Raw genomic sequence first — 26,966 nt, forward strand, 5'->3', positions numbered from 1 at the left:
AGTAGTAGTAGTAGTTGTTGTTGTTGTTGTTGTTGTTGTTGTGGTGGTGGTGGTGATAACGGTGGTGATAAGGGTGAGGGTGAAGGTGAGGGTGAAGGTGTAGCCAGCCCAGGTAAGGCGGACGAAGATGAGAGGGCTGAGGAAGCAGGAAGCAGGAAGCAGGACCGAGACTGAGATCGCCCTTGGCTCCTCTGGAGTCGGTAGTGTTCGTTCATCTTCGTTGAGTTGCCTGCGTGATCCTCCTAGTCCTCTGCCTTGCGGCGAGAATCGAGCGTCTGAGTCTCCTCGAGCGAGCGATAATCGTAGCTCTACGCCTCCGTGTAGCACGCCCGCTCCCCAAGCGTAAGTAAGTACTATCGGCGCCCGGTTGAGTGGTCTGGTAAGTGTAGTTAACCCTATCTGACTCTGAATATAGCTATGATCATGCCTTTCGGAATACAAAAACTGCCCATGTTCTTCCGGCGTCTACCCACAACCAATCATGATACTGTGCAGTGACCGTCTCGGCTTATCTATAATACTCATATCCTTATATTGACTGCGCTAACATGTCAGCACTACTGTCTAGCTTCGAGCTTAGCCGAATCCCATCTCAAGTATGACTCAGTCGCCAGCGACAGCTGTATAGGATCCCAGAAGTGTTGCTTTATATAATAGTACATCCGAGAAATATTTCCCCTTGCCCCTTCATAGTCGTTTAATCACACTTGTACCTTACACTCTCGATAATCATAATAATGGCAAGAGAAACAGTCATAAAAGACCCAACATTTCGCACTTACACCCCCGCCCAAGCCACCTTCTACGCCCTCGCCCGCGCCTCTTCCTACCCCCCCTTCCTGTACAACACCATCCTCACACACCATTCAAACACAGGGGGTCAATTCCACCGCCTCTTAGACGTCGGCTGTGGTCCCGGCAACGCGACCCGGGACCTGGCGCCGTCTTTCGAGGATGCAGTTGGCGTTGATCCGGGGCAGGCGATGATCGAGACTGCCAGAGCGTTGAGTAAAGATGTGCGGACCGGCGCTGGGAGCGAGATGAGGTTTGTTGTTGGCGCAGCGGAGGAGTGTGCTGCTGTTATTGATGAGGCAAGCGGCGGGGAAGAAACGGTGGACTTGGTGGTCTGCGCCATGTCGGTTCGTTGTTTCATCCCGGTTGATAGATGAGATCGAATCCGGTTGGATGAGGTTGGCGTGGACACTAGTACTAATGCGGGTGACACCGAATAGGCGCATTGGTTCTCCATGCGGGGTTTCTGGGAGCAGATGAGGACAACAGTCAAGAAAGGAGGGACCGTGGCGATCTGGACTTGTGCGTCGCTCTATTGCCGTATGTTGCTTCGCCCGGTCGTGTATGTCTTTTGGTGGAAGCAGATCGAGCTGATGAGATCCCGTCCAGATCCTACCACGCCGAATGCGACGGCCGTCCAGAGAGCGCTCTTCCATCTCGAAGATGTGGTGCTCGCGCCGTTTGCACTCCCGGAGAATCGGCTGTCGAGGAACCTGTACGACAATCCTCCTTTGCCCTGGAGTGTGATTCCTCCTGTTGAGGGTTTCTCGGAAAGCCAATTCACGAGGCTAGCGTGGAATCGTGATGGAGCGGTAGCGGATGGCGAGGACTTTCTGGTGGGAAAGCCGCAGACACTGGAGGAGCTGGAAAGGAGTCTGGGGTCGGCGAGTATGGTCACTCGTTGGAGAGAGGCTAATCCTGACCTTGCTGAGACTGACAAAGATTGTGTGAAGATTGCAATGGACGAAGTGGGAAAAGCGCTAGAGGACGGGGGATGCGATGCTAGTCAAATTCTCAGAACAGGCGCGGCGGTAGCGTTGTTGTTGATCAAGAAAGATTAGATAGAAATTGCAGCAATTCGCAGTACCGTGGGTATCATGCTAGTAAAATCAAAGACAAAGAGTAAGCCTCCAACCATACAGTGTTATTTAGGCGCTCTGGCCTCGACTGCTCCGACGCGACTGTCGCAAATTCTGTTGCTCCGCCGTCTTCGTTTCACAAACTGTGGTGAGTTCAGATGCCACCTGTGTATGTTTCGTGCTCTCGTCGTTGTCCAACAACAGTCGCATGGTGAACGATCCCGGATCAAACCCAGGCATGACGGGCACAACGGTCTGATTCAGCTCCGTCTTTCCCGCCAGCCCAAAGGCAGCATTGCCAATAGCTGGAACTTTAGGCACGGCCCCGAGCGGATCTAGCATAGTCAAGTCTCGTGTCACGTCGCGTCGAATCTCGTTGTCGTCTTGGAATATCCCACCGTCCGGGGAGATCTAATCTGCTTAGCCGCTGATGCACACACTTTGCAGAGATACCTACACCAGACGCGAACTTCCTCCCCGGCATATGAACATAGTCATCGAAGGAACTTTCCAAAGCTGCGAAGTTGAACCCCTTTCGCGGAGTGACAGGCTCGAAGCGTTGGCCCACCTGCACGCGAAAGTCTACCGCGCGCCGTCGCACAGGCTTGTATCGAGGCAAGCCCAACAACAGCCCAGGATAACTGCACCACCAGGACTGCAGCACCGGCTCGATCTCCAGAGCGAAATGCACTCGACTCTCCGCGCGGGGTTTCTGGATCAACATCGCAAACGTGAACTCTCGAGGCAGACCCGATCGCTGCAGAGTGTTCTCCTCCAGAGACCAAACGATCTCACCGGCTTCGACGTCGTATTCCCGCCCCCGCGGGCTTTTCAGCGACCGGACAGAACCCTGTATCCGCATCATCTCGTACCGCTTATACCGTCCATTGATGCCCCCGCTCGGTGACAGACTGGCTATCAGCGGCAAGTCGGCAACGCCTAACGACCCGCTGAGACTATAGTTCCACTGCATGGTTTCCGGCGACACTGCTCCGTAAAGGAGATGCGGCGCGTGCATCAGGAACCGAGGCTTCCTGACCCGGGCCCCGGACGATGGTGACTCCCTGTGCCCGCTGACCGATGCGCGAATGGTGGCAGCCTTGAAGCGATGTGACAGGGTGTTAGGCGAATGAAAGACAAAAGTTATGCCTAAGAAATCCACATGGTCAACATCTTGGTTGGACACGGCGGGACTGGAGTAGTATCCGTGCTGTAGGCGCTGCACTCGCGCCGTGATATATGCGTCTCCGGGGAGATGTCGCTCATAAATACACGCTCCGTTTACGAGGAGGCGAGGATTGACGAGGTTAGGATCAGGAAGCACTGAGTCCGATGGCGTCGTGGTCTTGTCGGATGGTTGAGGGGCACGAGGGCCAGAGGCCGGCGGTGATGCCGCCCCAAGCGGCTGAGATGAAGCTGGAGAACGACCGATGGTTACCGTGGCCATCGTGGGAGACTTCATCGTAGAGTATGTGGTTCGTGTCCCGTCGCTACCGACTTGAACACCCATTGCGACGCCGTCTGTGTTTGATCTCCATGGACGAGATGTCAACCAGGGAAATATCCTGGGAAACCGGGGTTAAGATCGAGCGCATGAGGATCCGGGGTAAAATCAATCGTGTAGATCATGATGATTGATCGGAGTAAGGATGATCGATGACGATGATGCCTGGAGTTGATGGACGAGGCTTTATCAGGTGAGGGAGTGGAGGGAAGTCAGATGAGAAGATGCGATAACGGCAGGCGTCGGCTGCCAAGAAGGGACGGAATCAGTCGACGCTTAATTCCACCCCAAAGCATGTCACCTGCAGTTCCTGGAGATCCGTGAGTCTCGCGACCGAAGAGATTCTGTTTGGGGTTGGACAGTGTCTTACTGCTGGTGATTTATCTGGATGAGGCTGATCTTGTCACAATCCAAGCAACAACTAGTCAGTTCGATTCCTCGGTCTGATCAGCCTGGAAGTTACTTGACAATGCTTAGCCATGGCTCAAATAAGAAGAGATGATTTCATAATTAACCACATGTCTTGGTTGATCGGATCAACGGGGGGTCCGTTGATCTGGAGAGGGACACATCTTTTGCTTAAAGATATGCTCCTCTCATCACATGCTTGATATGGGAAAAACCGAGATGTTTCCGTACAACCACTGGAGTCTTACAAAGGGTGAGGCCAAGCAGAATGTTTGCAAATCTCTGGATTCAGTTGTCTTGGAGTTGGGATATTGGAATATGTATAGTACAAGTCGTCCGTCATGTGTCGGAGAATGGTGCCTTTGTTCCCCACTTCCCCACGGCTAAATGCCTGTTATGAATGATCACGAATACCTTCGGAATAGGGGGCCACATTGTCTAGGTCACTGTAGAGTGTTTTACTATACTCTGGAGAAACGTAACCAGAGTATAGACAAATCAATCTTTTTCAAAGCGTTGCGGAAGCACCCATAAGCATAACGCAGAATTCAAAAAAAGTGACCACCAGCCAGACCAGTTAGATCGCTCATCAAAACTTGGTCTTTACTTGTCACATGGGTTCCACCTAAATCACATAAAGCCATATATATTAGCCGGTTGTGCCTGATCTAGAAGGTGGCCAACATAACCTACTCCAAACCGTGGTAATCACGGGTTCAATATCCTTTCACAATGAATAACAGCTATCTTATAAGAATCACCTCATGCAAGTCCTATCACATACGCTCAGACCCATAATGCGTAAGAAATAGCTTACATGTCCACGGATGCGGTTCGCTGTTGTCGGTAAGTCCTTGACTATAACAGACATTTTATGCCAGACTAAATACCGAATTCACCGGCTCCACAAGAATTAGAGCGTTGAACGCATGGTGAGCACAACTTTGATGCTTTAGAAAAGAAACACTTGTCCAGCAGGTTGGCCTTGCTCTGGAGGTATTACCAACGTCCCGACTGCGACAAAGTAATCGAGCCGGTCGGCATCCAGCGTGGGAAGGCATGCTAGACAGAAAGGTATACAGGTTGGGCACAACACCTAGCTTGCCAATGGGAGAGAAATGAAGGTGTGTTGATGGCCACAGTTAGAGGTGGATTGACATACAACGGCTTTGTAAGGATGGAGTAGTTAAGTAGTCAACAGACCAACACCGGGTCTAGCGAGATTGACTTGCATAGCTGCCTGAAATGGCCGGATGGCCAGCGTGCGAATTCTTTGGCCTTTTGTGCTCTGCTATCTGTATCTTTTCGACAAACTCGGGATCACCTCCTACTGGTGGCTTCTCCAAGCTGCTGCGTGTCACCACCAGACGTGGGGCTCGTGAATAATATAGTTAGTTATTGATAGTGGTCGCAGGACTATTTTCTCCATCGCATCTGTATACGAGGCCAACCAAGAGCAGCGCGGTCGCGCAGTTGTATGCATGCAGTGCTGCAGGGATTGCGCATATACGGCGTTTTTTCACCGTGCAGGTCTAGTTGTCAGCTGGTCATCTTCGAACGACAAATGTCGATGTCGTTAGCATAGCATATGCCGAATCTCGGCCAACTGGTGACGGAAGGGACGATAACGATGTCTAGACCGGGGACCGGGGGGTTTGGGGGCCGGAGATAATCGGCCTTTGAGACTGGGCGTCATCACCGTCTCTTGACTCGGGAACCGGACAGCGACCCGCCTGCCGAGCGAGCTGCATTACTAATGTAAATGTAACCAATTGAAGATCTTCGCGAGGGTCAGGCGAAATCGACCGGAATCTCCGGCAGTCAGAGAAAGAGAAAGAGAGAAAGAATCATGATTGCCTCAGTTCCTGTCTGAAGTCAAAGAAAGGTCGCTGTATGGAAATCCATCGAAATGTGATACTACCCAGTTAGTTGAAACTGGGTCTCATATGGGGGCAGCTTGATTACTCCTCCTAATCCCTAGCCTTGATCCGTGCGCTGCGACGGTTTTTTAACCAGAAGACTAGCGGCTCGGCAGATCCCTGGCCGACGACACACGCTGGCAACTATCTAAGTAACTGGCTGCAGACGACCTATCTTCTACATAGTACGGAGTACAGTACAGTACACACTTACATGTCACCAGTTATCTATCTATCCAGCCATCCATCAGGAATGCCAGGTATGCGGTGTTCATGGCATTCGACATCAAGCACCACATCTTCCTCTATGCCCCGTGGTGAAGGGGTGCGCAGTACTGGCTAGGGTATAGGACTCATACTCGACAGCTAGAAAGAGGGCTAATCCCTGTTGGTCTGAGTACCGAGCACCGGGGATGTGAGGAAGGCTATCAGAAAGCCAAAGGAAGACCCTGTGTAGCCAAGAGGCACTGATTCAACCTTATCATCCAGCACGACTCCGAGGTGATTAACCACTTTCAGACCCCGCTCTGTGTTTGCGCTTACGTCGTCAGCAAGCATTAATAATAACAGGAAGGAATATGAATTCCGGTGAGATTGGCTTACTGATTGCAACCTCAATTAGTCCTAGTTAATCTAGTGAATTCCTTTTTGCCCAGCGACCAGGCACGGATGACCCAGCAAGACCAATGATGATCGAGGATGACTAAACCCCGAAGGTCCTTATCTCCGTTCTGGTTCATTTTCGCTTCCTCAAAACTTTTGCTTCATCCACTTTCCGCCTGTTCGGGTCCAGCCGATCCTGAATCAGATAGCTTCCCTCTACCCAATCACTGGCATCTCTGATGACACCCACCATGCTCATTCTGACTCATTTCGACTCTGGAACTTTCATTTTTCCTCTAATTTGGAACTCTGGCGAGCGTTGCTCGACTAAACTGTCCTTAGGTTCTCTGTTGCCGCGCTGCCATCGGCCGCCGTCGCCGCCCTTCGATCCACAGTTCGGTTGGTGTCTTCCTCCACCAAGTCCACCTCGTTTCACCTTCTGATTGATGCCTGGCCTCGCAGACCCTGTTCTTCTCCACGGCTAGAAGATTCTGACAAATCCACCAGAATTTTTTCCTTGTGAAAGGTGGCCCAGCGGAGTTAATCAGCCAAGACTGCCGGTCTTTAGCCATGATGCTAAGACCTACTTCATCAGCAGCCCCTCCTCGCTCTCTCCTATTTATTATGCTCCCCTCGTCTCCATTGCGTGGGTGATCTAGTTGTGTTTGCGTTTCTATAGACCCTCTCCCCTCTCCATAGGTGTGTGTCCGTGAGAGCTCCCGGAGCTCTCATACATTGCCAGCCTCTTATATTAATCTTTATAATCACCTTTTCCCTTCCTTGTCTCCTCACTTTCTGGCTGTCATTCCGGCTGTATATACCAATCTGCTCTTATCCTGAATTGATCGCATTCTATTACTACAACTCTCTAATCTCTACCGGCCGCGCAACTGTTGCATTCCAATTGACGTCACTGGTTTATCCACGGTTTCGGTCCGTTTTAACTTTGATACTCTCACTCTAGCGCATCAATTGCTCTTATTCCAGAACCACAGAGAGGTTTCGAAAACCCGCCTCGACCTGTCTGTTTGGTGGAAGCCAATCATGTCTAATACCACGGCCGACGGGAGTCGTATGCCGGGCGACCTGCACGAAATCCCGACATTGGCGCAAGAAGCTCAATCCGGAAGCCACCAAGCAAGCCACCATGCAGTCGCTCCCGACCCGACCTTAACCTCCCTTTCCACGAGCGACAGCGAGACCTCCACTGATGGCCACTGGGGGGAGCGGGGCACCGAACCCGTTTCCCGCCGGGGTGCGATGGAGGACTTGGAGGAGATGAGACGGGAGCTGACCCGGGTTAGTCTGCATCGTAGTCGTTCGGTCAAAGGCGATGCGCAGCGACGCCGCTCGAAAGCTTCTCGAGCCGACGAAGAGAAAGCCATTGAAGGAGACGGATTGTCTGGTTCTACCGAAGGTGACTATGGTGCATTCGACCTGGGTGAGTTCCTGATGGGTGGCCATCTCGAGCGTCGGACGACGGCCGGAGAGCCGGCGAAGAAAGTTGGTGTCGTGTTCAAGAACGTCACCGTTAAGGGTATTGAGACCGGCGCCTCCTTTGTCCGTACTCTCCCTGATGCTGTCATTGGAACCTTCGGTCCCGATCTATATAAGATCATATGCAGGTTCGTACCGCAGCTTCACTTCGGTCGCAAGCCCCCCGTGAGGGACTTACTTCACGATTTCACCGGCGCCGTTCGCGAAGGTGAGATGATGTTCATCCTGGGTAGACCAGGCGCGGGCTGCTCCACCTTTTTGAAGACGATCGCCAACGATCGGGACGCTTTTGCGGGCGTAGAGGGTGAAATCAGCTATGGTGGTATGTCGGCGGAAGAGCAGCACAAGCACTTCCGTGGCGAGGTCAACTACAACCAGGAAGATGATCAACACTTTCCGAACTTGACAGTGTGGCAGACATTGAAGTTCTCGCTGATCAACAAAACGAAGAAACACGACAAGGACAGCATCCCTGTCATCATCGATGCCCTGTTGAAGATGTTTGGCATCTCTCACACGAAGAACACCGTTGTTGGTAATGAATACGTTCGCGGTGTCTCTGGTGGTGAGCGCAAACGTGTCAGTATCGCAGAGACTTTGGCAACGAAATCTTCGGTCGTTTGCTGGGACAACTCAACCCGTGGCTTGGATGCCAGCACTGCCCTGGATTACGCCAAATCACTCCGAATTATGACCGATGTCAGCAAGCGGACAACTTTTGTCACCCTGTACCAAGCTGGAGAGAGCATCTACGAATTGATGGACAAAGTACTAGTGATCGATTCAGGACGCATGCTCTATCAGGGTCCCGCTAGCGAAGCAAGAGAGTACTTCGAAAATCTCGGTTTCGCGTGTCCTGACGGATCGACCACGGCTGATTTCCTCACGTCTCTGTGCGATGTCAATGCCCGTCAATTCCAGCCAGGCCGCGAAGCGTCCACCCCCAAAACTGCCGAGGAGCTTGAAGCGGTCTTCCGACAGAGCAGCGCTTACCGACGGATCTTGGATGATGTCGCCGGCTATGAGAAGCAGCTTCAGGACACCAACCTTGAGAGCACTCGTCGCTTCCAGAAATCTGTCGCCCAATCCAAGAGTAAGACCGTCTCGAAAAAGTCCCCTTACACTGTGTCTCTTATCCGACAGGTTGCCGCATGTGTGCAGCGTGAGTTCTGGCTGTTGTGGGGCGACAAAACATCTCTCTACACCAAGTACTTCATCATCTTGTCCAACGCCCTCATCGTCTCGTCCTTGTTCTACGGAGAATCATTGAACACCAGCGGCGCTTTTGCGCGCGGTGGTGCTCTGTTCTTCTCCATCCTGTTCCTTGGTTGGTTGCAGTTGACGGAATTGATGCCTGCGGTCAGTGGACGTGCTATTGTCGCGCGCCATAAAGACTACGCATTCTACCGCCCTTCTGCTGTGTCGATTGCTCGTGTTGTTGTGGACTTCCCAGCAATCTTCTGTATGGTTGTTCCTTTTACAATCATTGTCTATTTTATGGCAGGGCTCGACGTGGATGCGTCCAAGTTCTGGATCTACTTCCTCTTCGTATACACAACCACGTTCTGCATTACCTCAATGTACCGCATGTTCGCGGCGCTTTCCCCGTCAATCGACGATGCGGTTCGCTTCAGTGGTATTGCTCTCAACGTGTTGGTTCTGTTTGTTGGCTACGTTATTCCCAAACAATCCCTTATTAACGGCTCGATCTGGTTCGGATGGCTTTTCTATGTCAATCCACTCTCATACAGTTACGAAGCTGTGCTTTCCAACGAGTTCGCCAATCGTGTCATGGACTGTGCCCCTTCAATGCTGGTACCGCAAGGTCCGGGCATTGACTCTAGGTACCAGGGATGCGCTCTGACTGGTTCTGAGCTGGGTTCAACAACCGTCGCGGGAAGCAGTTACCTATCAACGACTTATCAGTTTACTCGCCACCATCTGTGGCGGAATTTTGGTGTAGTCATCGCTTTCACCGTTCTTTACATCCTGGTTACCGTGTTTGCAGCCGAAACCCTTTCTTTTGTGGGTGGTGGAGGTGGTGCGCTGATTTTCAAGCGCTCCCGCCGTGCTAAACAGCTCAAAGCACAGACTAGGAAAGGCAACGACGAAGAGAAGATGCAAATGCCGGGCCAAGGACAGTCTCAAACGGGCGCAAACAGTGAGACGTTTAACCGCATTTCGTCTAGCGACCGGGTATTTACCTGGTCTAATGTCGAATACACTGTGCCTTATGGTAATGGAACTCGGAAGCTACTGAATGGTGTCAATGGCTACGCTAAGCCCGGACTTATGATCGCCCTTATGGGCGCCTCTGGCGCTGGTAAGACGACGCTCCTCAACACTCTGGCTCAACGTCAGAAGATGGGTGTTGTGACAGGTGATATGCTCGTTGATGGCCATCCTCTGGGCACGGATTTTCAACGTGGCACTGGTTTCTGTGAGCAGATGGATCTTCATGATAACACAGCTACTATTCGCGAGGCTCTTGAATTTTCCGCTCTCCTTCGTCAAGATCGGAACACTCCTCGGCAAGAGAAACTCGATTATGTCAATCAGATCATCGACCTTCTTGAGCTGGAGGAGATCCAAGATGCCATTATTGGCTCTCTCAATGTTGAGCAGAAGAAGCGGGTGACCATCGGCGTGGAGCTGGCTGCAAAGCCTAGCCTACTACTCTTCCTTGATGAGCCCACTAGTGGTCTGGACAGTCAAGCAGCGTATTCCATTGTGCGATTCCTGAAGAAGCTCTCGCAAGCAGGACAGGCCATTGTTTGCACGATCCATCAACCTTCCTCCATGCTGATCCAGCAGTTCGACATGATCCTAGCTTTGAATCCTGGTGGCAACACGTTCTACTTTGGTCCCGTTGGTCATGAGGGTCGCGATGTGAAGAACTACTTCGCTGATCGCGGGGTCGTTTGCCCCCCGTCCAAGAACGTTGCGGAGTTCATTCTTGAAACGGCTGCGAAGGCTACCAAGAAGGATGGTAAGACGTACGATTGGAATGAGGAATGGTTGAATTCAGAACAAAACCGGAAGATTATGGACGAGATCAAGACTATCCGAGAGGAGCGCAGCAAGATCCCTCTACCTGAGCAGGGCACGCAGTACGAATTCGCAGCTCCTGCCACGACGCAGACATACCATCTCATGATGAGAATTTTCCGCCAGTACTGGAGAGATCCCTCATACTATTACGGAAAGCTGTTCGTCAGTGTCATTATCGGTATCTTCAACGGTTTTACCTTCTGGATGCTGGGCAACACCATCTCTAGCATGCAGGACCGCATGTTCTCGACCTTCCTGATCATTCTTCTCCCACCTATCGTTCTGAACAGTTTGGTCCCGAAGTTCTACATCAACCGTGCCCTGTGGGAAGCGCGTGAATACCCCAGCCGTATCTACGGTTGGTTCGCCTTCTGTACCGCCAACATTATCTGCGAGATTCCGATGGCGATCGTGTCTGCCCTGGTCTACTGGCTTCTCTGGTACTACCCTGCCGGATTCCCCACGGATTCGAGTAACGCGGGCTACGTCTTCCTCATGTCAATGCTTTTCTTTCTCTTCCAAGCCAGCTGGGGTCAATGGATCTGTGCCTTTGCCCCCTCCTTCACCGTTATCTCCAACGTAAGCTTCGCTCCTTTTCTCCCTGAAAACTCAAGTGTTGGGACTAACATTGTCCAACCAGGTCCTCCCCTTCTTCTTCGTCATGACCAGTCTGTTCAACGGTATCGTCCGCCCGTACTCCAACTACCCCGTCTTCTGGAAGTACTGGATGTACTACGTCAACCCGGTGACCTGGTGGCTCCGCGGCGTCCTTTCGGCCGTCTTCCCCACCGTCACCATCGAATGCGCCTCCGAGGAGACGACCCACTTCAACCCTCCTCCCGGCCAGACCTGCTCCAGTTACGCTGGCGACTGGGTCACCAGCGTGGGCAACGGCTACCTGGCCAACCCTTCGGCCACTTCCGATTGCCAATACTGCCCCTACGCCAACGGCACCCAGTACATGCACCTCCTGAACGTGCACGACGGCGACAAGTGGCGCTGCTTCGGCATTTTTCTGGCGTACGTGATCATTAACTGGGGTCTCGTGTATTTCATGATCTACTGTGTGCGCGTCAGGGGGTGGTCTTTTGGCCTCGGTTATGTGTTTTCCGCCCTGGGCAAGGTGATCGGTGGTATCAAGGGATTGTTCACGAAGAAGAACAAGGAAGAGAAGCAGTGAAGAGGGAGAAGTTCGGGAGCTGATTAGAGGACGCTGGGTATATGGCTGTTATGGTGATATATATGACGTTACGTGCCACACGCCGATACCTGCGAGGTACGAACGGAAGTTCTACATTACATACTATTTAGAGGTACATATTCTGTGTAAACAATATCTGCACTGTCATTTATGCATTAGCGTGTGTGTTTGTGTTTGCAGGAAATGATTTTTCATGTTGTTCCTGGGATCGGAAAAGTCAGCTTAGAAATTAGAAAGAAATTACAGATTTCGCCATGCCATGCCATCATTCTTATTCAAATTTCAACCATAACCCCTAAACCCCCTTCCCAAGTCAGGAACCAGTGAATCCGTGATACAAGCAAATAACTCCCTGAGGGAGAAGAGTAAAACTAAAACTCGCCCAGGCAAATTCCCCCAACCCTTCTACTAAGACCCTACGATACCAGAGATGTGTCAACGAGTATCCTCCGAAAAGAACCACGGCCTCCTCGCCCCTTCAAACTGACGCCCAGGCACACGCATGGGCACGGGCACCGTCCCCGCAAACAACTCAGGTAAACTCTTCGCCTGCTCGCGACCGGTTCCTGTCTGTGCTTGCCCCTGGGGTGGAGATGCGCTGCCCGTCGCTGTCGAGGAAGAGGCACGACTGCTAGTACCACTTCCACCACCGCCGTCCTGCTCGCCGTTGGCTTGTCCGCGTTTCTTGAGCACACGGACCAGGACCCCGCATTCCCAGTTGCGGCAGTTGAGCTTGGGTTGTTTGGTTGTTCGGTCTATCACGAGGCGGCCCCTGATAGGAAATCTTCTGTGTTAGTATTCTCGCGTTGGTTGGGGTGGAACGACCGAGGGCTAGGGGAGGTTGTTCTGGATAGATGGATGGATTGGTAGGTGGGTGAGTAGGCTCAAAAAAACGTACCATGCGCTCTCGGACAGATTCGCACTCCCGACATACGCCCACGCTGGGCAGACTGTATCCTTGTCTTGCGCAAGGGGAATGGGTTCATCGGGGCGGACGTAGAGGATCTATACAGTCTCAGATTACTGGGTTGCGTTTGAGAAGAGGTTGGGGTTGGGGGGGGTAGGGGGGAAAGAGGGGGGTGTGTTACCTTGTTGTGCATCAATAGTCCCGGGCGTTGGCTTTGGCAGTCCCGGAGGACGTTGCGCGGGAACCGGGGCCCATCGTACCATTTCGATTGAAAACAAACCGTTCCTGCGCATCCGGCACCTCCCTTGGATGCGGCGACGGTTGTTTTGGACGGGAAGTACGCGCGGAAGCGATCGTTCTTCCATTCTGATGCTGTGGTTTGGGGGAGAAGCTTCGCGGGGTTGGTGAGGTGTTTGACCGGGAAGGTTTTGGAGCTGCGGAGGGTTAGGTCGGTGATGCCGTTGTCGCCTGTTTGGGTCTCGTATTAGTCTTGATATGGTCTGTAGGGGTGGATGGTGTACGAACCTTGGGATGCGAGGTATATGGATCTGAGGAAGTCATCGGAGAGAGAACCGAGGGAGGACGACTGTTTAGGCGATGGGGTTAGGTGATTTAGATGCTGGGTGGGAGGTTGAGTACTTACGACGAAGTCAAGGTTTAGTGGTTGGGACGTACGCAAGCCCATGCTTCTGACTGCGCGACCAAGACCGCAGTAGCCCGTGCGCTCCCATGCAGTTCCTGTGTGTGCGCCTCCGCTAAGGGCTCAGTTAGACACGGCTGGAGCACTTTCTTACGAGTAGTGCGCTTACATAGTGTGAACAAATGCATATTTGGCAGTTTTGGCGAAATCAAATCTCTTCAGCCTCGCGATGATTGCTTCGTCGAGCGTGCTGGCTCTGAGGAAATAGACCAATTCCTCATAGAATGCCGTCCTTGGGCATTCAGTCTGCACATCGCCGAGTTTTGGTAGGTCGATGAGAAAGACACTCTATTATTCCCAGTTAGCTGCATTCCAAAACCCATGCTATGCAACACACGTTTTCCATGACTCCATTCATCTCACCCCAGTCAAAATCTGTCAGATTGGCGGTCGGTACTGCAATTCGGACGTATGATGGATGGAAAAGCAGCATCAGCTTCGAATGCATGCAATTCACCTGACCGTCCATGGGTGGAAAACAAAGTCGGACATTTCGCAGAGAAGCTGCCTCTGATTCATATTGTCGTTTCTTTGTTGAAGTCAGTTTGTATTTGACACAAGTTGACATTGCGTAGACATGGGCTAAAAGTACTTACCAGCGCGTCCTCCTTGGCTTGCATGATCAAGAGGAAACGAGTATTTCTCGTGTCGGTTTTGGAAAACAGCCAGTCCATGGACCACATGAACGAGCTTAGAACTGCAAGTTCTAGATCAGATTTCTGCAAGACCTCTTCGATCTTGATATCGTCGCCTTGTCGCGGATAGCCGAACGCCCATGTCTTCTTCACCACTCCTCCCGGATACTGAAGAGATGGAGTTTTCGGAGGGCTGACGCCGGTATTGCTTGCACGTGGGCTGTCTTGAGGGAGCTTGGTCTGATCAGTTCGAGAATATTTGGGCGTACGCTCATTGAGTGACGTGCTGTCGTCAGCTTTTCGTTTGGCAAGTCTGGCAAGACGTTCTTGCTCCATCTGCTTCCGGTCAAGTCCAAGTATACCAGTCGGCTTGACTGGTCCGTCCGGATCGACCTTACTCCGGGGATTTGTGGCCGAGGCAGAAGTAGAAGTCCCGCTCGAGCTGACTGGCTCTGTGGGTGACTCAAGAGATCCTGAATGATGCACCGGCTTGCTCGTTTCACTTAATTTGGACAACGCAATAGCTTTTTTCAAATCCTCGTCATCGTCTTCTAAGTCAATTGGCAAAGAAGGATTGGGGATCTGATCAGTGCCGGTGCTCTCGACTGTAGGCTGGGACGCAGAAGAGGGCCCCTGAGCCTCTTGGAATTCCTGCAAGGACAGCGCCATCGCTCTTTTCATTCCTTCATCTTCCTCGTTGTCTGTATCAGACCCAATAACAGACCTTGATTTGGGATAGATACTCATCACATCTTCAGACTCGGAACCAGTGTCACCAGTCAGATCGACAACAGGCGGTTGTTGACGGCGTTGTGGCCGCCGTTCAGCCGGGGTACCTGTCATATCAGCTAAAGACGCGGCCATGGCTGCTCGGAGCTCAGCATCGTCACCGTCTTCTGATGACATCTTAAATTGTTGTGAAGTGGAACACAGATCACGTTCTGAAGTGGTTGACAATAACAAGCTTTACTTCTGCGGTTGGATTACCGAATCGAGGGTTGTAGTTAGTGTTGTTTATTAAAGGTGGGTGTTACTTGAGGAGTGGATCCCGCGAAAGTCGGGCTGATGATCCGCTCTGTGGCAGTGAATATGCTTATAAACTCTCTGAGGAGATTCCCATTCGAAATACTGAGTTTCGAGACAGTAGTTGAAAACAGCAGAAGTCTGTGAAAGTTGATGAGCGTTTGACAAACGCTGATCTCTGTCCGCTAACACGTGACCCTGCTGACAGACGCCCTGAGACAATGTCATCCCACTTTACTTTACTTCGCTTCATCTTATCACCACCCGCATGCTGTATCCTATAAGCAATCTACTCAGTGCTGTGCCTTAGTTCACAATGATTAATTCATTATGAGGTCTATTCAATTCAAGACTATAGAATATGCAAGCCGAAGTCCCATAATGTCCTTGTTAAGCTGCACCGAGAACGCAGGCACAATCGCTTCAGAATATCGATATCACTACACCCAATGTCAAACCATACTGCTTCCTCAGCAGTATGACAAATGCTTCCTCAGAGTCGATATCTGTAGCTCGTTCCTCCAGGAATATACTATCTTATTAGATCGACCACCAATCGCGGGCCATTCTGCGAATTCAGACTTCCCTTAGCACCTCAAGGACCAGACTCGCGAGCTCGGTTATCGTACGTATGCTGGCCCAAGCCCTTTGATGGTCCATTGACCCTGACCAGCTCTAGCTGCTGGGTGTCGAATGAATCACAGTTCAAGATGCTTGATAAAGTGACCATATTCACAGCTTGTTCTCCACCCGAGATTCCAAGGCACCTTGGTAGGTATAAGCCATGTGGGACGGTCATAGGTTCAGTTTGGCTTAGCAGATGCCGCCGTCGACCTGCTTCTTCTCTTCACCGTTCAGACGCATTGAAGCACCAAATCAATGATAGCAAAGAAGACATCCCGATCAGCGTTGGTAGTCTCGAGCCCAAGGCCAAGAACAAGCAACCGCTTCTCATCCGGCGTCTTGGTGACAATGGCACTCGCGATCTGACGAGCGTACAACTGACCAACAATCTCGTGGCCCGGAGCTCGACCTCCTAGGATTGACGTAGCGGTCAAGTTGCTAATCGGAAGAAGACTGTCATCGGATGAATCAGGGATGCTGTGGAAACCTTCTGTTCCGGGATTCTTGTTCTCCAATGGGACGTGAAGCTGTGCTAGATTAGTGGATAATTCAATAAAATGATTGAACGAACTACGAACCCAGTGACCGAGTCGGCCTTTCTGAGAGATAGTCACCATAATCTTGTCACTGAATTTGACAAGCATGACATCAGTGGGGATACCGTTGACAACTCCAGCGGCTTGTTTTGTGACTGCGGGGAAGGGTAGGTTCATTGGTTCCTGGAGGAAGTCGAGATTGGGAGTTTCAGCCATGTCAAAAGCTAGCAAAGTGTATTTGGATTATACTTCAAGGTAGCGCGAGAAGTCTAATTTGCAAGAGTCCAAACAAATAGCGTTATGTAGAGAAGCTGACAAAGTGAACCATGTAAAGACTGTAAAGACAATAGAGCTGCGTGCCATTCCCCTCCGCCGATAACATCAAAGGCGGTAAGCCTATTTCTCACCGCTTTCGGGGCAGAATGTCTCCGCCGCCTAATTTTTTCTCTTGTCCTGGAATGAGCTTCATTATCAAAACTCAAACTACTCGAATCTTGTGGTAAGTTGATCCTGGGGAATCGAGTAGGAGCAAGAGCTTCTCCGTCCAGGCACCATGCCCAAGTTTGTTCCCCGTCAGCGGAAGCAAAAGCACCGGCAGCAGGCGGAGGCAACCACCGGGGTCGATACCAATGCTGCCGAAATTTTGCCCGTCTCCAAAAGTGAGAAGGAAGCGAAGCGACAGCAGCTGAAGGAGGAATTGAAATCCCAGAACCCGGCTATTTCCTCCAAGAAACAGAAGCGCCTGGATAAGTATATTGTACGTATACCGCAGTGTTATCGCTTGTAATCTACTCTAATTTTGCGCACAGGAAACCAAATTGAAGAAGGAAGAGAACATTGAATTGTTGAAGAAGCTCGCGCAATCCAAGATCGACACATCCGCTCTCCAAAGCTCGAAAGAACTCGGAAAACGCAAAAGACCAGATGAAAGGCCGCCAAGGCCAACGACCACGGACAACAATGTTCGTCCCAACTACGATTCCTCCGGCGACGAGACTGATGATTCGCTACCTCCGGCCAAATCCATTGCCGTCGCAACCTTGCCTGATGAATCCGCGAATACACCTGCAGCGCCACAGGTAGTGGGCAGTGGCTTGAAGCGCCCGCTTGAATTAGGGCCTGATGGGTTTCCCATCATAAAGAAGCGGAAGCGCGCGCCCAAAAAACCGATGATCACGATAACTATGCCCGAAGTCCCTTGGGATGGTTTTGGCTCGGATGATGATGCTCAGAGCGAGGAGGATGAGGATCAAGAAGAGAAAAATGAGGATGATGAAGCACATTCTGAAGGAGACTCCGATGAGACATCGGAGGATGGTACGAGCGATGATGGCAGCGACAGTGAGAGCGGCGAGGAGGATGAGGATGAAGACGATGAAGATGAAGATGAAAACGAAGAAGATGAAGAGGAAGAGACCGGCACTCTAAACAAGGGCAAGCCCCGACAGTCCGCATTCAAGGATTGGGCGAGGCAGCAGATCAATGAAGCGGTGGGATTCAAGCCTGCCACTGTTCCAGTTGTGTCCGAGCCAATGCCGTTCATCCCTGAACGTAAGAAGCCTGTGAGGAATACTGTCTACGAGGAAGAGCCGCTACCTCGAGAGCTCCAGGTCACCACTGGAGATCCTAACCGCAAAGCGTTCAGTGTTCAAGTCAACCGCTCTGAGGAGATACAGAAAGCACGTCTGGGCTTGCCTGTGGTCGGAGAGGAGCAGAAGATCATGGAAGCTATTTACAACAACTCTTCCATCGTGATTTGGGGTGCTACAGGTAGCGGAAAAACCACCCAGCTACCCCAATTCCTTTTTGAGGCCGGCTATGGTCATCCTGACAGTCCTAACCCTGGAATGATTGCCGTTACCCAGCCACGCCGAGTAGCTGCTGTCAGTATGGCGAAACGTGTCGGCGATGAGTTGGGCCAGTATTCTGACCGTGTCTCTTACCAAATTCGATTCGAAAGTACGGCAACCAGCAAAACTGCCGTCAAATTTATGACCGACGGTATCCTTATCCGAGAGATTGCCGAAGACTTCTCGTTGAGCAAGTATTCGGTCATTGTCATTGACGAAGCTCACGAGCGCAGTGTCAACACTGATATCCTCATCGGCATGGTGAGCAGAATCGTTGACCTTCGGAAATCCATGAGCGCGGAAGACCCATCCGTCAAGCCCCTGAAACTGGTGATCATGTCTGCCACTCTGCGCATTTCCGATTTCACACAAAATCCCAGTCTGTTCCGCGAGGGACCACCACCATTGGTCCAGGCTGAAGGTCGTCAATATCCCGTCACCGTTCACTTCTCCAGACGTACCCACCGCGACTACGTTGAGGAGTCTTTCCGCAAAGTATCTCGAGGCCATCGCAAGTTGCCCCCAGGCGGTATCCTAGTATTCTTGACTGGACAGAACGAAATCCGTCAGCTTTCCAAGCGTTTGAAGCAGGCCTTCAAGCCTACTCAGCGAGGAGACACTACCCAGGTCAAGGTCCAGATCTCGGCTAACGATGCGCCATTGGAGGTGGAAGATTTGGAGATCGGCGGTGCCGATTTGTCTGTTCCCGGCGGCGAAGGAGATGATGAAAGCGATTATGAGATTACTGGGCTGGATGAGCCCGATGAGGAAGACGAAGAGTTTGACCTCGGTGAAGAGGCCATGAGCTCATCTACCCGGGTCCACGTGTTGCCACTGTATTCTCAACTTCCCACCAAAGAGCAGCTGAAAGTCTTCGAGGAACCACCAGAGGGCTCGCGTCTTATCGTTCTGGCGACCAACGTGGCAGAGACAAGTTTGACTATCCCTGGCATCAAGTACGTTTTCGACTGCGGTAGAGCCAAGGAGAAGCAGTATGATTTATCTACGGGAGTGCAGAAGTTCCAAATTGAATGGATCAGCAAGGCTAGCGCAAACCAGCGAGCCGGTCGTGCTGGTAGAACTGGACCGGGTCACTGCTATCGCCTTTACTCTTCGGCAGTCTACGAGAACGAGTTTGCCGAATACACTGATCCGGAGATTTTGCGCACGCCGATCGAAGGCGTTGTGCTGCAGATGAAGAGCATGGGTCTGCACAATGTTATCAACTTCCCCTTCCCCACGCCCCCTAGCCGTCAAGGACTGGCCAAGGCCGAAAAGCTGCTCAAAAACCTGGGAGCTCTGACGTCAGAGGGCAAGATCACACAGATCGGAAACCGCTTGTCTACGTATCCATTATCTCCTCGATTTGGCAAGATGTTGTATGTCGGCCACCAGCACGGCTGCATGCCGTACGTAATTGCCCTCGTTGCCGCTTTGGCTGTGGGAGACCTCTTTGTTCCCCAGAACCAGATCGATCCCGTGCCATCTAAGAGCGATGACAACAATGGAGTGTACACCAACGCGGACCGGCTCGAGGATACGGCTCGTGAGCAACGCCACAAAGATTACGCCCGGGCTCAACGTCTTTTCAGCAAGCACGACGATACCTCCGATGCAATGAAATTCCTGTCGGCGATCTGCGCCTACGGCTATGCCTCCGACAGCGAGTCGTTCTGTGAGAAGATGTTCCTGCGCGCCAAGGCATTCAAGGAGGCCACCCAGCTCCGTCGCCAACTAACGGATATCGTGCGAACCAACAACCCCGGTCTCGTCCCTGCATACCAGGCGCGCCTGCCAGAGCCCTCCGAGAAACAGGTCAAGGCTCTCAAACAGATTGTCACCGCAGGGTTCATCGACAATGTCGCTCTTCGTGCGGATCTCGCGCCTGTACCTCCTGAGATGGCCCGGACGCCGAAGCGAGCAATCGACGTCCCGTACTTCACGCTCATGAGGTCCCGCGAGGGTCCGGGCTTGGAACTGAACGACAAGTGTGTATATGTGCATCCGTCCTCGATCCTTGCGCAGATGTCGGCCAAGGAGATGCCACAGTACATCGTCTATTCCCACCTTCAACAATCTTCTCCGTCAGTAGTGGCGTCAGAGCAAACACCGAAGATCAGGATGTATCCACTTGCAACCCCCAGCGGGCTGCAGCTTTCTGCAATTGCACACAACACGCCGCTGATTGAGTACGGTAAGCCAATTGGAAAGGCAGATACGATTGAGGGTATTCCTGAACGGCGCTCATGCTGGGTGATTCCGTCGTTGGTGGGTGAGGCCGGCGGTTCGAGGTGGCCTTTACCTGCAAAGAAGGTCATCCAGAGGAAGGATCCCAAGGAGGGATGGGTGATTGAGAAGTTTACTAGTTGAAGTATATAGCGATGATGCTTGCAAGCAAAAGTTATGAGAATATAATGCACAGCCGTGTCCGATCACGAGACTTGTCCAGTAAAAATGCCTGCTACTGTAGAAGTAGTGAAAGAAAACCTAAGTGTTCACAACGCCCCGACGCCCATCAACCCACCTTATACCATTTGGGACCACCCAAGGCAGAAAAGCAAGAACAATGGAAAAGCAACTACAGTCAAATGGATCAATCAATCAATCCCTCCGCCTACCCCCGGAGATCTCCCCAGTCTCCCTATCCTCGCGAATCCCCAGCGCCCTCCTCAACCGCTCACTCTCCTCAATCTTAGCCTCAGCCAACTCATGAACCTGATACGACTTGAACTGTTTCCTCGAAGAAGAAGGAGGAGGCATATCCCTCTCCCTACCCCACCTCCTCCCACCATTATTGGATACCCTCCCACCATCGCGCTCCTTCCTCTCCGCAGCCCTCTTCTCCTCCTCCTCCAACTCCCTCAACAACCGAGCCCGCAGCTCCTCACACCGTTCATCGATCTCCTCCTCGGACAACACGCGTTTCTCGCCCTTCTTCTTCTGCTTCTTGGAAACCTCGCCATCATCCTCCTCCTCCTCCTCCTCCTCCTCTCCCTCCTCCGCCTCTCCCTCCTCCCGCTTATCCCCCTCCGCCTGCACCTCTACTTCCTCCTTCTTCCCCTTATTCGTCGTGGCCAACTCCTCCTCCAACCGCTCATTCTCCTCCTCCAACTCCTCCCGCAACTCCATAACCTTCACCTCGACCGCCCGCCGCCGATCATGCTCGAGGATCTGCCGATCGGGCATCCGCTGCTTGAAGGGCCGGCCGGCGGAGTCGGCGGAGTTGGCGCCGGAGACGGGCGGGTACGGCTGCCCGTAGCCAGTGGTGCGCGGCTTGATGAATGCGGCGTTGCGCTGCACGTAGCCCGAGGTGCCGCTGCCGCGCGGGGTGGAAAGGCCGACGTTGGAGGACATGTTTTTTTTTTTTTTTCTCTCTGAACTGTGGTTGGGGTGAAGGTTGAGGTGGTTCGTGTTGTTGGGTGGCAAGGACTAGGAATAAGTGCGCGAATTTGATTGAGGTGGAGTGTTTGCAGTTGGCTCGTAAGAGGGGGTCGTGTATGTGTTAATCAAGGTGATGGTCTTGTTAGAGATCTGATGGGTGGTCGTAGATCGTAGGTCGGTGCGTAAGTAACTGCTCGTTTCCGATGAAGGCAAGTTGCGATCGTTGATTACAGTAGGTGGCAAGGTTCAAGGGAAGAAAATCGAATCGCGATATATATTCAGCGACAGGACCGATCTGGTCGGACAATGGCTGAGGTTAGGGGTTTGTGGATGAGAGAGGTCTCGCAGCTGCCCTCCGTGGCATCCTCGAATGGTAAAGGTTTCTTTCTGAGATAACCGCCGCGGAGCTCTCGGTCACGTGATGATAACGGAGGAGAAGTAGATAACGTCACAAGACAAGCGCCGGCGAGGTCGAATCAAGTTGCAATTATTCAGACTACAAGAACAACCACAGACACAGATAAGACACATTTCACTTCGTTGTCTGTATACTAGAGAGGTAAGCCTCTACATGCTCTAGGCATCCCTTATGTTCTCCCTATTTCCAGGTCTCCCATTATGTCCAAGGTCCCATTTTGTTAACCCAGCGAAGGAATTCCAGCGCGATGCCCCATGATCCGTAATTCACCAATAACTGACGCCGACCCTTCAGGTTGTTAGGACACAGAGAAACAGAAAACATCGATAGATATGGAGGCGTGTCCTCATTTTCATCACACAGAACTTCAAAGGTAACAGAAGAAAGAAAGTACATCCACAAGCAATTAAAGAAGTAGAGAAATATGTTTCAAGAAGCAAAAGGGGTGGGGGAATAGTAGAAGCGAATAAGCAAATGACCTCAAATCCCCGCCGTGTCCCTGAATATTGCGCCGTTCAAGCCATGAAAATAGGGCGGGAAGGTGAGGAGCAGTCCATCCTTCAGGGCCCAGTATGTATACGCCCCGTTCAATAATAATGTGGAAGAACTCAGAACATCGGAAGAATAAAGCTATATGTCAGAGAAAGCAATGATAGGTATGAAGTCGTTGCAATCCTATGTCGCACCAGAAACTTCAGCGGAGGCGCTAGAGTCCGCCTCGGCTGATTCCGACTCAGCCAAAGGGGTCACGGTCGTTTTGGTGATAGTCTTATATTCGGAAGAGCTATCTGCGCCGCTTTGGCTGTCAGTAGGAGGGGGTGTGGGAGGCGCTGCTCCGACAACGGGGGCCCGACCGCTTTCGACGCCATTGACTGCGCGCTTCGACGGTTGAGGAGAAGATTTATGAGAATTTGGTGGAGTAGTGGATGTGGCAGGTTGAGGAACAGGACCACCGGAAGTGGGGTTTGTACCAGCGATCAGCTTTTCGATCGCGATAATTTGCTTGCCGTAACTGAACCTTTTTATCTGATCGAGTGACGACTGAATGCGCACTGAAAGGGCATATTTCTCCTCAGACGAGTCTTGAAGCTGACCGAGAACCTTCTCTGTGGATAGTTAGCAGCTGTGCTGTACTGCAAAGGTCAATTCTGACTTACGAATGACATAGTTTCCGTACTGGTCACGCATCATGGCGATCAGGGCAGTGTCACCCTTCTCGAAGGCGGTGAGAGTATTGATGATCTGTCGACGTTGAGATTCTTCACCAAACTCGATACTCTTTTCCACAACGTTGCTGGCAAACTTGTGCTTCGAATAGGTGAGCAAGTGGGAGATGACAACGTTGATCATGCGCGACCGATCTTTCTCTTCGCCATTCTCAATGACATGCTGAATCACATAATTACCAAACTGATCAGGAATAAGTTTGGCCGTGCAAGCGTGCAATTCAGCAAGGATCGACTCGCGGTCCTCTTCCTCACAATGCTCCAGCATACGCTGGATGACACGGCAGCCGTACGGATGGGCGGCCAATTTATCGACCTGCCCCTTGAAGGCATTGATGATGAATTGAACATATTCAGAGGGGACTCTTTCAATTGCCTTCTGAATAACATGATTGCCGTTCTGGTCCCGCACGCACCGAAGGACATGGTTTTCCAGCTCTTTGACCATGGACGCTTGTTGATCGGTCAAAATATGCTCGAGAGCCTGTGACAGGATATATTAACAAGAGTTCGTAGGTGATCGTGCCATGGGAAATGGCAAGTCTAACTCACCTTTTGTACTACCCGGCACCCATACATCTGCGTGGAAAGAGACAAAATATGCCCCTTCATTTGATTGGCGAGAATTTTTTTCTGAGTCTGATTGCCGTGCTCGAAGAGCTTCTGGACCACGTAATTACCAAACACATCAGTCATGAGCTGCAAGCTGTTCGACTGGATTTCCCGGAAGACCTGCTCCTTCTCATCACTGTTTGCAGTCTCAAGCTTCTGCTGGATGAAGCGCGACCCGTGCTGGTCACCGCTAAATTCAACTATATGGCCGTATATATCCTAGAACCACTTAGTAGATAGTCATATGTCAAAGGCAAGAGATGCAAACCTTTAGCTCATAACGTTTGTTGCCCTTGCTGTTTGCTCTGAAATCTTCCAGAACAGCGCTCCGAACGACCTGCGAAGAGGGGTCCTCACGATGTCCCCTCTGAACGAGAGCAGCTGCGCCAAGGTGGGCGGCAGGATGATAGAACCCAGACATGCCATTCAACCTCTGAGCTGTTTGATACCCGACGTTGAGGTCGTAGCCAGGACCAAAAGCGACACGCTGCAGGGAATTGGCGGACTGTTGGGCCAGCTCCTGATCGGCCCGGATCTTGCTCAACAGTGCGGCCTGGCTTTCTGACAGCGGACCCGTGGAAGAGTTTCGGTAATGAGCACCATTCTCATGTCCATAGAAGGGGCTTTCCATGCGGTTAAACTCAACCGGTGAGATAGTATTACCCTCCGCCACACGAGACCTAGCGGTTTGATAGGCAAGTGGCAAGTCTGCGGTCACGTTCTCGCTGCCGTAGCCAGAAGCAATCTGGTAGGTGAACTCATCACTAGCGCCCTGGTAATTCAGACGGTGGATGGCGTTGTCGTAGGATTGATGCGACATGAAACCGGGGCGGCTGTTCGGCTGCGCGGAAATGCTCCCCTCGTTCAGTTGTAATTTGCCAAGACTAGAATTGATGTCCACAGACCCCGATCTGCCCTCGAAACCCTGCGTCTCGGAGTGGAAAGATGGGTAGGACGAGTGGGCTGGTCTTTGCGGCGCGAAAGATGCAGAATTGTGCGAGACATGCGCATAAGAATTACGGCTAACGTGCTGTGGCATGAAGTCAGGGAGAGCTTGAGGAAAGCCTGACATAGCCATTGACGAAGACACCTCTTCCGCTCTGCTATTGTCGAGATTCGGAAATCCGGGCTTGATTGGGAAGCCCGAACCCACCGGACTGCTCCCAAATGTAGCCGTATTGGCATGCCTTCTGTTATCATTGTTGCGAAATCCGCCGAAGTTTGCAAGCGAGATACCATCGTTAGAAGGAGAAATGCCTTCGGCCCTCCCATTGAAATAAGGCTGGTGAGCTGCGCTACCTGAAGAGCCGCTGATTGCCGATTTCGTTGGGAGTGAAAAATACGAAGATGCCTCTGCTGCCTCGGATAAAGAGGCAGCGCTGCGGTCATTAGTACGAGTTTGGACAGGCGACGTGGTCATGCTGCTGTTGGGTCCCCTCGACAGCGCGCTGCCTGATGTATTGATCGTGCTCCAAGGGAGATTGGGTCGACTGTTCCAGCCGTCGGATTCTGATGACGACAACAAGGAGCTTGAACCAGCTTTGCCTTCGAAGGCAATTTCCGAGTTGGATTGTTCTAAGCGGTGGCTGTTAGTACGGCTTTCTGCGCGGGTTCGGGCATAGCTTACGATCGGCTCCTCTTCCCCAGATGTTAGTGTTCCAATGTCCATTGCTACTACCGAACCCTTTCCCCATGCTTCCGTGAGAGGGTCGTGACCTATCGCTACCCACATTTGCTGAGTTCATGTTGGACCCTCTGTTCGACCGTCCCTAGAATCTCGATTAGCCACGCTGTCCACGCCGTCACATACGGCTGTTACCTACATTGTGGCCTGTGCTCGGGTTGTTGGAAGTCATAGCGGGCACTCCACCATATACGTTCGCTGTTCAGTATAATTGATTGTATTGATAAAAACCCGTTGCTCAATGTTCAAGTCGAGGGCTTCCGTTTATTCCTTTTGTTTGTGGATTTCGATGCGTTCCAGGGTTCTGTCGATACAACAATCAAGATCGAACCGATACAGTCAGGTATAATCGCCCGGGTAGGGAGGAGAAGGTACGAGCTCTGTAAAGATATAGCGGACTGCACCAAAGTTAGCCATATGATCGCTCCGTGGCCATAAAAGTGTGAGAAATGAGAATTTACTCACAAGGAAGGCAAGAAGAAATGAAACGAGAAAAGAAAGGGATATGGACAAACGAGTAGACAGGTTCACGGAAGAATAAGATAATGTTTGTCCAGAATAGACACGGTCAAGCAAAAGCGAGAATTCACAGGGACCTCTCGAAGGGATGGGGTACGAAGGGGAGGAAGAGCGTGGCAGGCGAGAAATGCTTAACAGAGGAAGGAGGTAGGCCGGGCAAAAAAAAAATGCAAGGTGACCAGAAAGCTTCTTGGTTTGCCAGCGCGATGCTCAGCACGCAGCGGTTGATCGAAATCGCCAAAAAGATACTGCGATTTGACTATGCTCCGTGCATGCTCCAGGAACCTCGAACCTCACAGATCGTCCTCATGTGCTCTCCAGAGAAGAGAGGGATAGCCGACACGGGTCCAGTTTTAATCAGACAAACGTTAGGAGCTCGGATGATTCGCAGCGGCAAGGGGTGTGGGTAGGAGCGAAGGGTTGGAGGAGATTGCAGTTGGTATGGAAGGAGAATGTGCTTGTTGCGCAAGACGGCGTGATTTATTGGAGTGTCGAACGATGGGAATGTGGACGAGAGACGAAGCACGGCATTAATGTAATTCAGTTGTGACACAAGGCGAAAGCAAGCATGACACCCGAACTGGTCCCAAAGCAGATCAGTATTTTATCGCACCTCCGACTGAAACTTCCGCCGAGGGTCGAACTGGCGAAATCGGTTGGCGGTTATATAGGAAGAAGAGGGTTGGAAAAAATAAATAAAAATTGGCGGAAAAAAAGCGACCGAAGAGAGATGAAAGAATCACGTAGTGAGTGAGAGGAGTTGGTTGAGAGTTGGAGGTCGGAATTCCAGGGTAGGG

At 51.7% G+C, this 26,966-nt stretch overlaps 8 protein-coding genes across 8 annotated transcripts; 3 read left to right on the forward strand and 5 right to left on the reverse strand.

The window, feature by feature from the left end:
- Window positions 1–694: 694 nt before the first annotated feature.
- BO97DRAFT_446200 (putative S-adenosylmethionine-dependent methyltransferase) lies at window positions 695–1,853 on the forward strand (the record flags this gene model as incomplete). Its single annotated transcript, XM_025698623.1, has 3 exons — window positions 695–1,139; window positions 1,233–1,332; window positions 1,402–1,853. The coding sequence occupies exons 1-3, from the start codon at window positions 738–740 to the stop codon at window positions 1,851–1,853; spliced, it is 954 nt and encodes a 317-aa protein (XP_025547449.1). The 5' UTR covers window positions 695–737.
- An 87-nt stretch (window positions 1,854–1,940) lies between these two features.
- BO97DRAFT_354263 (uncharacterized protein) lies at window positions 1,941–3,381 on the reverse strand (the record flags this gene model as incomplete). The annotated part of the gene is made up of 2 exons (XM_025692091.1): window positions 1,941–2,282; window positions 2,329–3,381. The coding sequence occupies 2 exons, from the start codon at window positions 3,379–3,381 to the stop codon at window positions 1,941–1,943; spliced, it is 1,395 nt and encodes a 464-aa protein (XP_025547450.1).
- Window positions 3,382–7,349: 3,968 nt separating this feature from the next.
- On the forward strand, window positions 7,350–12,170 carry atrF (ABC drug exporter AtrF; the record flags this gene model as incomplete). Its single annotated transcript, XM_025694182.1, has 2 exons — window positions 7,350–11,432; window positions 11,494–12,170. 2 exons carry the CDS (start codon window positions 7,350–7,352, stop codon window positions 12,031–12,033), a joined length of 4,623 nt encoding a protein of 1,540 aa, XP_025547451.1. The 3' UTR covers window positions 12,034–12,170.
- Window positions 12,171–12,313: 143 nt separating this feature from the next.
- On the reverse strand, window positions 12,314–15,443 carry BO97DRAFT_446203 (uncharacterized protein). The gene is made up of 8 exons (XM_025698624.1): window positions 14,258–15,443; window positions 13,999–14,190; window positions 13,771–13,949; window positions 13,605–13,716; window positions 13,487–13,547; window positions 13,143–13,429; window positions 12,953–13,059; window positions 12,314–12,826 (listed from the first exon to the last, which is right to left on the reverse strand). Exons 1-8 carry the CDS (start codon window positions 15,200–15,202, stop codon window positions 12,490–12,492), a joined length of 2,220 nt encoding a protein of 739 aa, XP_025547452.1. The 5' UTR covers window positions 15,203–15,443; the 3' UTR covers window positions 12,314–12,489.
- A 240-nt stretch (window positions 15,444–15,683) lies between these two features.
- BO97DRAFT_408390 (proteasome assembly chaperone 3) lies at window positions 15,684–16,805 on the reverse strand. The gene is made up of 2 exons (XM_025695853.1): window positions 16,522–16,805; window positions 15,684–16,470 (listed from the first exon to the last, which is right to left on the reverse strand). Exons 1-2 carry the CDS (start codon window positions 16,693–16,695, stop codon window positions 16,174–16,176), a joined length of 471 nt encoding a protein of 156 aa, XP_025547453.1. The 5' UTR covers window positions 16,696–16,805; the 3' UTR covers window positions 15,684–16,173.
- Window positions 16,806–16,975: 170 nt separating this feature from the next.
- BO97DRAFT_446205 (ATP-dependent RNA helicase ECM16) lies at window positions 16,976–20,699 on the forward strand (the record flags this gene model as incomplete). The annotated part of the gene is made up of 2 exons (XM_025698625.1): window positions 16,976–17,236; window positions 17,289–20,699. The coding sequence occupies exons 1-2, from the start codon at window positions 17,033–17,035 to the stop codon at window positions 20,697–20,699; spliced, it is 3,615 nt and encodes a 1,204-aa protein (XP_025547454.1). The 5' UTR covers window positions 16,976–17,032.
- A 56-nt stretch (window positions 20,700–20,755) lies between these two features.
- Window positions 20,756–22,050, reverse strand: cwc21 (U2-type spliceosomal complex subunit CWC21). Its single transcript, XM_025694183.1, has 2 exons — window positions 21,369–22,050; window positions 20,756–21,263 (listed from the first exon to the last, which is right to left on the reverse strand). Exons 1-2 carry the CDS (start codon window positions 21,681–21,683, stop codon window positions 20,931–20,933), a joined length of 648 nt encoding a protein of 215 aa, XP_025547455.1. The 5' UTR covers window positions 21,684–22,050; the 3' UTR covers window positions 20,756–20,930.
- Window positions 22,051–22,663: 613 nt separating this feature from the next.
- On the reverse strand, window positions 22,664–25,975 carry BO97DRAFT_221469 (mRNA-binding protein PUF3). Its single transcript, XM_025690645.1, has 6 exons — window positions 25,790–25,975; window positions 25,594–25,735; window positions 24,235–25,541; window positions 23,907–24,185; window positions 23,286–23,838; window positions 22,664–23,234 (listed from the first exon to the last, which is right to left on the reverse strand). Exons 1-6 carry the CDS (start codon window positions 25,820–25,822, stop codon window positions 22,804–22,806), a joined length of 2,745 nt encoding a protein of 914 aa, XP_025547456.1. The 5' UTR covers window positions 25,823–25,975; the 3' UTR covers window positions 22,664–22,803.
- Between the last annotated feature and the right edge of the window lie 991 nt (window positions 25,976–26,966).

This window comes from Aspergillus homomorphus (genome assembly GCF_003184865.1).
Source record: "Aspergillus homomorphus CBS 101889 unplaced genomic scaffold BO97scaffold_50, whole genome shotgun sequence".
NCBI classification, from domain to species: Eukaryota; Fungi; Ascomycota; class Eurotiomycetes; order Eurotiales; family Aspergillaceae; genus Aspergillus; species Aspergillus homomorphus.

What these genes read in the sequence shown, in the direction of transcription:
- BO97DRAFT_446203 (XM_025698624.1), bottom strand. Translation starts at nt 15,202, where the DNA reads ATGTCATCAGAAGACGGTGACGATGCTGAGCTCCGAGCAGCCATGGCC. An exon ending in AAGCCAAGGAGGACGCGCTG is followed by an intron (nt 14,191 to 14,257) that starts GTAAGTACTTTT and finishes ACTTCAACAAAG; the next exon opens with AAACGACAATATGAATCAGA. An exon ending in CATATACCTCGCATCCCAAG is followed by an intron (nt 13,430 to 13,486) that starts GTTCGTACACCA and finishes AGACCCAAACAG; the next exon opens with GCGACAACGGCATCACCGAC.
- BO97DRAFT_408390 (XM_025695853.1), bottom strand. Translation starts at nt 16,695, where the DNA reads ATGGCTGAAACTCCCAATCTCGACTTCCTCCAGGAACCAATGAACCTA. An exon ending in AAGGCCGACTCGGTCACTGG is followed by an intron (nt 16,471 to 16,521) that starts GTTCGTAGTTCG and finishes AATCTAGCACAG; the next exon opens with CTTCACGTCCCATTGGAGAA.
- cwc21 (XM_025694183.1), bottom strand. Translation starts at nt 21,683, where the DNA reads ATGTCCTCCAACGTCGGCCTTTCCACCCCGCGCGGCAGCGGCACCTCG. An exon ending in GGAAGAAGGAGGAAGTAGAG is followed by an intron (nt 21,264 to 21,368) that starts GTGCAGGCGGAG and finishes AAGCAGAAGAAG; the next exon opens with AAGGGCGAGAAACGCGTGTT.
- BO97DRAFT_221469 (XM_025690645.1), bottom strand. Translation starts at nt 25,822, where the DNA reads ATGACTTCCAACAACCCGAGCACAGGCCACAAT. An exon ending in CTGGGGAAGAGGAGCCGATC is followed by an intron (nt 25,542 to 25,593) that starts GTAAGCTATGCC and finishes GCCACCGCTTAG; the next exon opens with AACAATCCAACTCGGAAATT. An exon ending in ACAAACGTTATGAGCTAAAG is followed by an intron (nt 24,186 to 24,234) that starts GTTTGCATCTCT and finishes AAGTGGTTCTAG; the next exon opens with GATATATACGGCCATATAGT.